The sequence below is a fragment of the Salmo trutta genome, chromosome 1 (genome assembly GCF_901001165.1).
Source record: "Salmo trutta chromosome 1, fSalTru1.1, whole genome shotgun sequence".
NCBI classification, from domain to species: Eukaryota; Metazoa; Chordata; class Actinopteri; order Salmoniformes; family Salmonidae; genus Salmo; species Salmo trutta.
This window is the reverse complement of record NC_042957.1, coordinates 53,624,896-53,636,938: the sequence shown is the minus strand read 5'-3', so window position 1 is coordinate 53,636,938 and position 12,043 is coordinate 53,624,896. Positions and strand designations below refer to the sequence as shown.

The 12,043-nt window shown below is 44.5% G+C and overlaps 1 protein-coding gene across 2 annotated transcripts; it reads right to left on the bottom strand.

The window, feature by feature from the left end:
* Positions 1–71: 71 nt before the first annotated feature.
* Positions 72–11,831, bottom strand: LOC115200118 (caspase recruitment domain-containing protein 10). Of its 2 annotated transcripts, none has more exons than XR_003879477.1 (24): positions 11,672–11,831; positions 8,686–8,928; positions 8,037–8,174; positions 7,758–7,944; positions 7,300–7,438; positions 6,904–7,092; positions 6,677–6,796; positions 6,363–6,488; positions 5,854–6,024; positions 5,556–5,654; positions 4,951–4,987; positions 4,261–4,298; positions 3,898–3,986; positions 3,648–3,694; positions 3,409–3,529; positions 3,083–3,260; positions 2,860–2,983; positions 2,439–2,679; positions 2,148–2,214; positions 1,960–2,062; positions 1,696–1,854; positions 1,407–1,563; positions 662–777; positions 72–516 (listed from the first exon to the last, which is right to left on the bottom strand). XR_003879477.1 is itself a non-coding variant. In XM_029762877.1 (24 exons), exons 1-24 carry the CDS (start codon positions 11,676–11,678, stop codon positions 309–311), a joined length of 3,060 nt encoding a protein of 1,019 aa, XP_029618737.1. In that variant the 5' UTR covers positions 11,679–11,829; the 3' UTR covers positions 72–308. The 2 variants fall into 2 exon arrangements, 1 of the variants encoding a protein (XP_029618737.1); XM_029762877.1 differs by having other exon boundaries at positions 1,407–1,519; positions 11,672–11,829.
* Between the last annotated feature and the right edge of the window lie 212 nt (positions 11,832–12,043).

The window sequence follows — 12,043 nt, the reverse complement described above, 5'->3', positions numbered from 1 at the left end:
GGTGTTAGAAAAGCGCTATACAAATTCCATGTATTATTATAAATTATTCAATAATTAAAAAAGATGCTCTGTTAACTAATGAAGGTTGTTTAATGTTGATGTTTAGCATAGGTAGACAAGAAATACAACATTAAAACATAAAGACACGTTACTACTGCGCTTGTAAGGTTTAATTCATCATATGAACATGAAACTTCATTTTTACTGCGGTAGAACTAGGTTTCTAAATGGGTGTGTGTGAAATGTATCTTTAATTGTATCAAATGTAGCTTAGTAAAACAATAAAATTGGGCGATAAACATTGGGATCTATTGGAGCCTTTCCAACTCAACCCACAGCAGTGCCTTCTGCTGGCTGTGGATGACATTGCGTATGGCGAGAAGCAGATCCTCGGTGCAGCTCCAGGTGCTGGGTTCCAAAGTGTGGTAGAGCAGGGGCAGGGTCTCCAGCTGCTGCTCGTCCGCCTGACACACCTCCTCCGTCACGCCATCCTCCCCTCGCCCGGTCAGCAACTTCCTGTCAATGGGGCAAAATAGATAGACTTTGTAACTACTATTTATAAATTGGATTAGAGAACATACAACTACAAAAATAGAATAACTTATGATCTAAAAGTGTCTTGTAAACACACACAAATACAGATAGTCAGTCAGGCACCTACTTTAGTTTCTTGTGTTTTTTGTTCTTGGGTCGGATATTAATGACGATAGGGTAGACCCCCTGCCTCAGGAGGCCCTCCACACTACTCAGGCCCAGCTCCAACAGACAGTGCTTGTCCTGAGAGACAAGACACAGAAACCGATATGGGAGAGGTAACCCACTGGGTACAGACATCAGTTCAACATCTAGTTTTGATTTACATTAGGTGAAGTTGTCAACTAACATGAATTCAATGTGAAATCAACAAAAAATGTCACCATGTCATTGGATTTAGATAAAATCTTTGATGAAAAAAAGACAAAATTCCCTTACGTTGATGACTTTTTTCAAATCCAATCAGTTTTTACGTTGATTAAACATCATTACATAACATTTTCTCGTTGAAATATCGTGGAAGCAACATTTTGGGGCTCCCAAGTGGCACAGCGGTCTAAGGCACTGCATCTCAGTGCTAGAGGCGTCACTACAGACCCTGGTTAGATTACAGGCTGTATAACAACCGGCCGTGATCAGGAGTCCCATAGGGTGGTGCACAATTGGCCCAGCGTCGTCCGGGTTAGAGGAGGGTTTGGCCGGGGTAGGCCGTCATTGTAAATAAGAATTTATTTCTGACTGACTTGCCTAGTTAAATAAAGGTTAAATAAAAAATACAAATTGACACAACCAGTTTTTGCCCCATGGGAAGTGTTTGTTTGTGTGTGAGAGAGAGAGAAAGAGAGAGAGAGAATGAATGAAAGAGTGTATACCTGGCTTATTACATCCTGAATAGACTGCAGACTGATTCCAAGAGCCTGCTCTGGGGTGGAAGCATCTAGCAGGAAAACACTCTTATCATTTCTCTCTGTGGCCTGGATTGGCTCTGAAAGACATCACTCCATGAGAAGCGATAGAGAGACAACATATCTACAAGTAATTACTTTAAAACACAGCCGACCATGCAAGAAGGACAACAAGCATGCAACTAGTGCTTCTGAAATTGAGTGTGTAGTGACAGTATGTAAATAACCATGTGTGTGTGTGTGTGTGTGTGTGTACCTGGTTGGCAGGTGTTGAAGTCCAGTCCAGACTCTGCTGGCTGAAGCAGTCTCTCTATGAGGCCGCGAGAGAGTAGGGAGGGGGAGAAGATGACAGGCCGTTTGGTCTTGACCTGTATTGGCTGGACCATACTGTAAGGAATCAGGTGCTCCTCGTGACCTGAGCAAAGACACACACACACATTTAGGTTCATGCATTTTTATCTTACTATAGTCTTCAAAGGACAAACAAAAATATCAATAAAGTCATATGGGAGGAGCTTACGGTTGCTGAGTGTGTAAAGGACCTGTGGGGTGGAACCAATCCCACGACAGCTGGGGGACACAGCCTTGACCAATCGCACATGCCCAGCGCCCTTCTTGGATACCTACAGTGAGGAATGGAGGAATCAGTAGTCTGGTTACCCTTGGTTACCAGAGATTCACACACAGTAGGGACAAGAGGAGACTTACTTTCTTCTTGAAATCATTCTGCTCCAGGGCTATGGTACGTAACCTCACCAATAACAGCTGCTGGGCTCTGAGATAGAGAAAGATTTAGGGGATACACATGTATCACTACGTGTCCCATGCAGTCTGTGAGTGCAGTCTAACAAAGCTAAACATTTGCACAACTGTCTGTTATAGATTAATGGAACGTTTACTCTTCTTCTCATGCTTATTAAAATGTCTTACATTATATAACCCGTTCATTTGAACTCTGTCACAAAGGTATTATTACAGTACATGGCACCTCTCCCTTACCGGTTGTAATTGGGCATGACCCCCACCTGCAGGGGCTTGGCTGTGCGGGGGTTCACCAGGGTGCAGCGCCACTGGTACTTCCCATTGTAACGGGTGTCAGTGACGTGTATTATGTCATCACAGCGCACCCCCAGACAGGGCAGGTCGCTATGAGGGTCCAGGTCCAGGTTGACACGCACGTAGAAGGAGTCAGCACCGTAGAAGGTAGGAGAAGGGAGCTGGGCACATAACTTGGAGTAGGCTGAGAAGAGGAAAAGGGGTGGGCAGTTAGTTACACACACTCTGTTCTTTTATCTTGTTTTGTTCTATAAACAGTCTGACGCCTGGATAAAGGCCAAGACCATACACTATAAAGGTGTACTGTACTGAAAAAGCACATCAGTCAAGGAAAACAACTGTAAAAGCTGTCTCAGAACTTCACCCTCTGTGTTGGTCTGGTGTTTGAGAGAAGAGGGCTCTGTCCACCACTGCAGAGAGAAGTGGGCCACCTCTCCAGTGCACTGGCCCATCAGCACACTGCCCCCACCAAACAGAACCTTCTCCAGCTGGGCAGGGAGGAGAGAGACAGTTATACTCAGGCCTGTGTGGCTGTTTTTCTACTATCTGTTTGCCTGTCCATCTGTCTGTATGCCTCTGTTTCTCACCTCCAGTAACTCACTGCCCTCCTTCAGACCACACTGCTCAGCAGGAGAACCAGCTCTGACGCTGCTAACAAAGATGCCTGTGCGGTTGCCCCCAATGATGGTGATGTCATCTGCCAGGCAGCCTCTTCCTCTTTTGGGCATGGTGGGGGGACTAGGTACGGGGGACAGGGGCTCGAAACTGAAAGAGGAAGTGGAAAGAGAGATGGTAATTACACTTATCAGTATACAGTTAAGATTATATCTCACACCATAATGGGTTAGCAAGTGTACCTACACTACGTTGGATTAGCTGCCCTGATGTAGGCAGCAAAGAGATGGAGACATACCCGAGACTGCTGTAGTTGGGTTTATGGGGTGGGACAGGGGGCAGGTTGACGAGGTCAGGGGGGAAGAGGTGAGAATGCAGGGAGCTACAGGAGTTCGACAGGGAGACCTCACTCTGGACTCCTGAAACACAACATAATGAGACATCACTACACACATCTATACTTAGCAGGGGTTACAGGTATTATAGGTAGCTATAGACTTAGACAGACAGGTGGGGATGTACTGAACTGAACCAAACCTGTGAGGTTCTCATTCTCATCACTGCCCCAGGAGTCCAGGTCAAACCTGTAAAGGGATAAGATCACAATAGAGGAGTTTTCATCATAATTTATTTAGTTTTAAATGCATGTACAGCATAACATGGGATTTAAGAGAGTGATATCTCCATATTAGAGAATAATGTAAAAGCTGACTTGCTATGGTATGACCATAGATATCCTATTAAATGAATAATAATTCAAATTCCTAATTCTATGGGTATGACATACTCTATGTTGACCCTGCGGTTGATGGAGTTCATACAGGGAGGGAAGGGGAAGATGGAGAGCCTGTTAACATCCCTCTCACTGTCCACTGTCTGTAAAACACACAGGACACAAACAAAAAGGGAAAAAGACAATGACTAAAGCATCGATGCAGGCCCACAATTTAAACCTATTCATTGTCTCCTTGACAACTTGAAAAAGTTGATTAATTATTCAGCAATCCACATATACTGTGTGTATTCACAGCTAAACTGTTCAGTGAGAAAAATACATTTGTTAATATAATACAGATGAATGCTAGATGAGACATGATGCTTTGATATGTTGGAATATCACAAAGTGTTGTGGAGTAATTCAACAACTCACTGGTGTCAAGAGATTCTCCTCTGAGTTTGAGCGGGAACCTGCAGACAAAATAATGTATTTAGAAGTCCAAGCCTATCCTCTCTTATCAAAGTTGTCAAAAAAAAAAAACATTTGTTTTGGCCATGCCTATTTCTATCATGTCTTATTCAAACAGTAGTTCAAATACAAGGTTTATCCTTCATCAGCTACAGTGATGTAAAAATGTAGAATAAATAAAGCAAACATGAAAAAAAGAGGGATTAACTCAGGAATGCTCTTTTTTTCAATGCTATCCTTGCAAAACCCGAATCCCCTAATCCAGTTGTCCCCAACCTTTTTCCGTTACTGTACCACAAAGTATATTTTGCTCTGCCCAGAGTACCCTTGAAGTACCCCCTCGTGTGCATTTACCAGTAAGCCTATGGTCTGGTGAGTCTTCTCAAGTACCCCCTATGGATAGGTCCTAGTACCCCTGGTTGGGAAACACTGCATTCATCTCAACTCTACCCCCTGTATATAGCCTCGCTATTGTTATTTTACTGCTGCTCTTTAATTATTTGTTACTTTTATTTCTTATTTTTGTTGGTATTTTTCTTAAAACTGCATTGTTAGTTAAGGGCTTGTAAGTCAGAATTTCACTGTAAGTTCTGTTGTATTCGGTGCATGTGACAAATAACATTGGATTTGATTTGAATTGAAATATAGGCTTACCTTCGGAGTGGTCATGGGTTTGGCCTGTAGAGGGAGACTGTGACACAGAAATGAAAACAGAGACATCATCAACATCTGTTCACTGAAAGGTATCCTACAGGTACCAACATGCTGACAGTTACACAAATTCCTCTCTGGCAACATCAATTCAATTCAATTCAAGGAGCTTTATTGGCATGGTAAACATATGTTAACATTGCCAAAGCAAGTGAAGTAGGTAAAAAACAAAAGTGAAATAAACAATACATAAAACATCATATCTCTAACTCCATGCAAAACAACAAAGTGACCTAATTAGCACACATGAGTTGCTTCACCCTGATCTAAAAAATAATATTCTCTGTAGGTAGACCATGAATAACCATGCCAAGTAAAATTATTATTGTTATGGGGATCAGCTCAATGGTACCTACTTAAGTACAACTCTGTGAATGAGTCAAATGAAAAGACAGGTTGGACAGCCACATTGCCACACTCCTCAAGGACTATTTATTACATCATTATGAAGAGATAAATGTTGTGGCTGCTGTTGATGGTAACACTATAATGTTGCTAATATTCTAGCTGCTGCCAATGAAGATGATAAGATGGCGATGAACTCTGACCTTGCAGAGCAGCTGGTGAGTGCCGTTGGGCAGAGGGCTGAGGTCTAGGGAGCAGCAGGGCCCGTAGCACTGGTCCTCGCTGCACAGAGACAGGTGAGACTAGGAGAGGGACAGAGAGACAATCACATTAGAAGAGTACAGGAGAAGGCTAACAGGTCCACAATGTAATTTGATTATCATATTTTTGTGAGTGTGTGAAACTGTATGTCTGACAGAATAGGGAAACACACTTGTGTTGTGCAAGTATAATCAAAAGTGTGTACACAGCATGTGTGTACATACAGTAGCTGAGACTCACACAGTGCAAACAGGGGGAACTCTGCTCTCTGCTCCTGTCCTTCTCTTTCTCCAGCTCTCTTTGCTGCTGCTCTAGATTGGCCTGAAGCTCTGCGATGCGTTTACGTAGGCGGTTCTTGTCCAATAGGCAGTCAGTATACTCCAACTGCAGGCTGTCTCGACTGCGCAGAGCCTGAAGGATTTACAGTATCAGAAGGAGAGAACGTGCCAAAGAGATGGGTTATGAGGAGACAGACAGACACTGAGTGGGGGAGATACTGAGTAGTGGAAACACCTGCGTGACTAGACAAAAATGATGTATTACGGTGAGTAATGGGACAACTATGTAGAGAAAGGCCTTATATTATCCAGCAAAAAGGCCTCAAACTCAACACTCCGACCTCAACATTCCTCTGTGCATGTGCATTCAGTGTCCAAACAGCCATGAGCTATTTAAACCAACAGAAACAAAAACCTTACCACACATTGATTCGTTGATTCTAACCCATATCCCTACTCAGACCTACTGACCTGGTCCCTCTCCTTCTCCAGCTCCATAATCTGGTTGAAGTAGGAAATGCTCCTTTTCTGTTCTGTCTCCCAGTCTAGCTGGAGAGTCCTCACCTTCAGCTGCAGCTGCTCACACTGAGACTCCAGCTTCACAACACAACACAACATACCATCAAAGACAGAATAATACAATTGTGTTGATATACAAGAGGCATGTTTTAACACTTTATGAAACCTTAACAAAGACAACTTGAAAAACTATCATCAGCTCAGTGACTTCTGAGAGTACATTTACGGAACAGAATGGCGTGAATAGGCTCTTTCTCTGCTCTCACCTTGTCCCTGAAATCCTCAGAGCTCTCCAGCTCTCCTTGTAGTCTGGCGATGTTGCCACACAGCTCGTGTCTCTGCTCTGCTGCCTCCCTGCGGTCCTGCTTCAGGATGTCCAACAGAGCCTGAGGTGAAAACGGAACAACACAAGAGTTAGAGCAGCACCGTCGGAGCGGGAAACCATCACGAACTCAGAGGGTGAATCAGATTCCCTCTGAGTGGTGGCTCTCACCTGTGTTTCAATGTGACCTGACTTGTGAATGTCAATGTGCTGTAGTGGCTTCTCACTCTTCTCCGGAACAGCGGGGGCGCCGTTCGTGCGATGGGCGACACTACTGTTCCTTCTGACTGGCGCCGTAGAGACAGGGCTACTGTCAGTCTCTTTCTCTGCCTCCATCAGTCTGGTCTTCAGCTGCTCCATCTGTAGAAAAGGTTGAGTAAGAATATTACAAGGGTATCCTATCAGGGAAAAGGCTTCCTATAAAGGCATGTCCCAACAGCTCTTTAAAATAAATGTATACCCTCCATCCCCCCTTTTATCTTTCACCAGCTGCTTTCTTCTGTCCCAGTCACCCTCCCTCTCCTTCAACAACCCATCAGACCCTTTGTCCCCCTCTCCTCTCTATACCTGTTCCAGTAGCTCTCTCTCACGTGCGGAGGCCTTGGCCTGATCCTCCAGGGCACGAGAGTATTTCACAGCCTGTTCCAGGTGTCTGTCCTTCAGCCGGCCCAGCTCCCTGCTGCCTGCCTCCCAGTCCTGACGCAGCCTGTGGGAGACACATTCAGCCAGCTCTCAGTACACTGGACATAGAAACTGTACATCCCTATTAAAGAAATGTATGACAGCCATGGACCATGGCTCATCATGAATGTAGTTTATGTATATCATTCTCGATGTTTCAAATTCCGGTCTGAATACTGTCATTCACCTTGGGTGTAGTGCACATTGTTGGGCCCTGTGGATAACAACCAGATGTTTGTGTGGTTTTACCTGTGAAGGTCAATGAATCAAACTTTAATGCTTCTCATACTGTCATTTGTCTCACAGTTATTTAAGCCCTGTATGTGTGGTTCCGTGTGGTGTACCTCTCCATCTGCAGCCGGTCATGTCGTAGGTCCAGTGTCTTGCGTTCAGCCCGGCTGCGCTCCTCCTCGGCCACACGGCAACGCTGGGACAGGCGGCGCTCACACACGCGGCTCCCCCGCAGCTGCTCCCTCAGCTTACGCACCTCGAGCAGCAGGAACTGAGTCAGGCCCTCTGGACCCTCCTCATCTGGGGGGGACACAGCAGTGGAGGTAAATGGGGGATGGGGGAACACTGGTCATACAGGAGTGGAAGGGGGATATTTGGGGACAAATCCTTACCCAAGATGATGGAGCAGCGCTGGGTGGGCTGTTGTCCAGTGAGCTGAGTGTATTGCTCGGGGTGGTAGAACTCCAAAGACTCCATGAAGGCCTGCAGGCCACGCTGGCCCCGCCCATGCAGGATGTCAATCAAACGTCCTGATTAACAGTTATTACATCATTAAAGTTTATAAGATGAGGACGACAATACATCCTGAAGATGGAGACACTGTAAGTACTGTACTGACACAAGTGTGAAAGCTGCTCATGTTCCAGGTCATTTTTTGTCACCTCTCTAACCTCATCTCTCTGTTTCTTCCTCTCTCCCTGTCTTTTTCACTCCCCATCTGTCTACCTCCTCCTTTATCTCCCCCTCTCCTTTACCTAGCTAGTGGCCAACCCTTCATTCCTTTCATCATGATCTCCTGCCTCGTTACTCATACCCTTCTCCCCTCCCTCTGTCTCTCACTCCCCTCTTGCTATCCTTCCTAACCACCTTTTTCTCACACGGCACAAACCCCTACTTACCTCATTCTCTCCGACCTACCCCCTCTCTCCCTGCCTCCTCTCACTTACCTTTTACACTCTTCTCATTCCCTTCCATAATTTTTCTCTTATTCTCCCTCTCTTTGTCGCTCCCACCAATTCCCTCTACCTCCCTTTCTCTCACCAGCCTTGCTGATACGTAGTGGGTACTGGGTGGAGTTGAGGACCTCATCCTCATCCTGCTCATCGATGACCTTGCACTGCCTCAGGTAGGGGGTGAGCTTGGCTGGGTTCAGGATGCGGGTCAGCTTGTGCCTCACCGCCTCCACCCGGTCCCACAGCTCCTCACAGCGCTCCTCAGAGAACGGGGACACCGGCCGCCCCTCTTCTTGTCCCGTGTCATAATCCTTCACCAATACTGTGATGCCTGGTACAGAGGAAGCAAGTTAATACAAAACTGGTTTGAAAGAGGAGCCAAAGTGATTCTGTGTTATAAAGAGAACAGGCTCAAACTATGTTCATAATACAGTTTTTGGCCATTGTCTGCTGCATTGTGAGAAGGAGCAGAAGGATTTACTTTTCTGGCTGCGCTCCAATGAAAGCTGGAGGGGATTATTTTACATTTAACATACATTACAGAAATTTCTGAAAGTATTCAGACCCCTTGACTTTTTCCACATTTTGTTACGTTACAGCCTTATTCTAAAATGTATTAAGTAATTTGTTTCCTCATCCATCTACACACAATACCCCACAATGTGAAAACAGGTTTTGGAAATGTTTGCTAAAAAACAGAAATACCTTATTTACGTAAGTATTCAGACCCTTTGCTATGATACCCGAAATTGAGCTCAGGTGCATCCTGAGATGTTTCTACAACTTGATTCTACAACTTGAGTCCACCTGTGGTAAATTCAATTGATTGGACATGATTTGGAAAGAAACACCTGACTATATAAGGTCCCACAGTTGACAGTACATGTTAGAGCAAAAACCAAGCCATGACGTCGAAGGAATTGTCCGTAGAGTTCCGAGATAGGATTATGTCGAGGCACAGATCTGGGGAAGGGTACCAAAAAAATTCTGTAGCATTGAAGGTCCCCAAGAACAAAGTGGCCTCCATCATTCTTAAATGGAAAAATTCTGGAACCACCAAGACTCTTCCTGGAGCTGGCCGCACGGCCAAATTGAGCAATTGGGGGAGAAGGGCCTTGGTCAGGTGGGTGACCAACAACCCGATTGTCACTCTGACAGAGCTCCAGAGGTCCTCTGTGGAGATGGGAGAACCTTCCAGAAGGACAATCATCTCTGCGGCACTCCACCAATCAGGCATTTATGGTAGAGTGGCCAGATGGAAGCCACTCCTCAGTAAAAGGCATATGACAGCCCACTTGGAGTATGCCAAACGGCACCTAAAGGACTCTGACCATGAGAAACTAGGTTCTCTGGTTTAATGAAACCAAGATTGAACTCTTTGGCATGAATGCCAAGTGTCACGTCAGGAGGAAACCTGGCAACATCCCTACGGTGAAGCACAGTGGTGGCAGTATCATGCTGTGGGGATGTTTTTCAGCAGCAGGGAATGGAAGACTAGTCAGGATCGAGAGAAAGATGAACGGAGCAAAGTACAGAGAGATCCTTGATGAAAACCTGCTCCAGAGCACTCAGGACCTCAGACTGGGTTGAAGGTTCATTTTCCAACAGGACAACGACCCCAAGCACACAGCCAAGACAACGCAGGAGTGGCTTCGTGACAAGTCTCTGAATGTCCTTGAGTGGCCCACCCAGAGCCCAGACTTGAACCCCATCGAACATCTCTGGAAAGATCTGAAAATAGCTGTGCAGTGACGCTCCCCATCCAACATGACAGAGCTTGAGAGGATCTGCAGAGAAGACTGGGAGAAATTCCCCAAATACAGCTGTGCCAAACTTCTAGTGTCATACCCAAGAGGACTTGAGGATGTAATCACTGCCAAATGTGCTTCAACAAAGTACTGAGTAAAGGGTCTGAATACTTATGGAAGTGTGATAGTTCAGTTTTTTTTTGTATACATTTGCAAAATATTCTAAGAACCTGTTTTTGCTTTGTCATTATGGGGTATTGTGTAGATTGATGGGGAAAAAACTATTTAATCAATTTTAGAATAAGGCTATAATGTAACAAAATGTTGAAAAAAGTCAAGGGGTCTGAATACTTTCCGAATGCACTGTATACCAGGCTGTAGGATTAACTTCTAGTACTATGAACACATTTGATGGTGCATTATCTGCACCAGTGATTTACTCAAATTTCTCCTGGTGTTGCACAAGGTTGGTTGGTGGGTCGTAAACAATGATAGGGAGGACATTCAATCTGTCTCAGAGCTCAAGAATGCAAACACTGGTGTGATTCATATCGCACACTTAAAAACCTACTGCGATAGCAGACAAAGACCTCCTCAACTACTTAGGAGCAGTTGTGCCAACTCCCTGGACTAAGAAAAAACTCGTTCAATTGAGACTCTCGACACGTTTAGTTGTACAGATCAGGGACCCATGATCTAATTCCGTTACCATAATTCCATTACCGGGTGTAAATCCCCTTCACTTACTGTAATTCAATAACCAAAATAGATTTTTTCCAATTTAAGGTGCCGTGTCATAGCTGACAGCCCATTTTTCTGCAGAACTCTGAAGCCACGTAATATATGTTTTAAAGTGAACTATTCACAGACAATGAGGGGGTAAGTGCTCCATAACCACGTCCCCCTCGCAGACAGACAGGTCGAAACACATCTGTGTCCTGTGGAATCTTTTCCTGTCATCTCTCTTTTGCCCATGCAGACTACTCATGTAGTCAATAGAAAACAGATATCATGAGACCCTTTTTATCAAGAACAACTTTTTCCAAGAGCAGTGTCAACATCTCAAAATAAAAATAAACACCCCTCAGACTACTTGGCAATATGAATATTTACTACATTATTTGAAAGGTGCTTACAATACCAAAAATAACTGTGACTGACAAGACAATAAGGAGGGTGAAGTGTCATTCAGTGCCACAACTTTTCACCACCGATTTAGTCATCTAACTTTATCTGAAAAAGTCAGGTAAGAAATTCTGTAATATCATCTGTAAAAGAAATTTAGAAAATAAACATGACAAGAAGAAATCTTAATTTCCAACTTACCACTCATTGTCAAGGATTGATCGTGTTGTAAGCAAACTCCTCAGACAGATAATCCACTTTTCATTTTGATCAATCATAAAAGGATGAATGAGTACATAGAAACGTAAACTACTATTCCACTATGGCTATGCTATTGCGTTGAGAAGCTGGTTGTGTTGTACCTGGGACGCAGTATCACACTCCTCCCCAATTTTGCAGTCCCGCCTCCTCACAATTGCTTGCACATACCATATTCCACCAATCAGCAATTGTTCACAACTGTCCTGATCATTCCAGATGACCAAACCAGGATAAGTTTCCAACAACCGGATGTATCCGGTTTTCAGGGATACAGCTAATTCAACATAGGCTTCATTTTCTGCTGAAAACCGG

What these genes read in the sequence shown, in the direction of transcription:
- LOC115200118 (XM_029762877.1), bottom strand. An exon ending in CTCACCAGCTGCTCTGCAAG is followed by an intron (nt 4,988 to 5,555) that starts GTCAGAGTTCAT and finishes TCTGTGTCACAG; the next exon opens with TCTCCCTCTACAGGCCAAAC. An exon ending in AACCGCAGGGTCAACATAGA is followed by an intron (nt 3,695 to 3,897) that starts GTATGTCATACC and finishes ATCCCTTTACAG; the next exon opens with GTTTGACCTGGACTCCTGGG.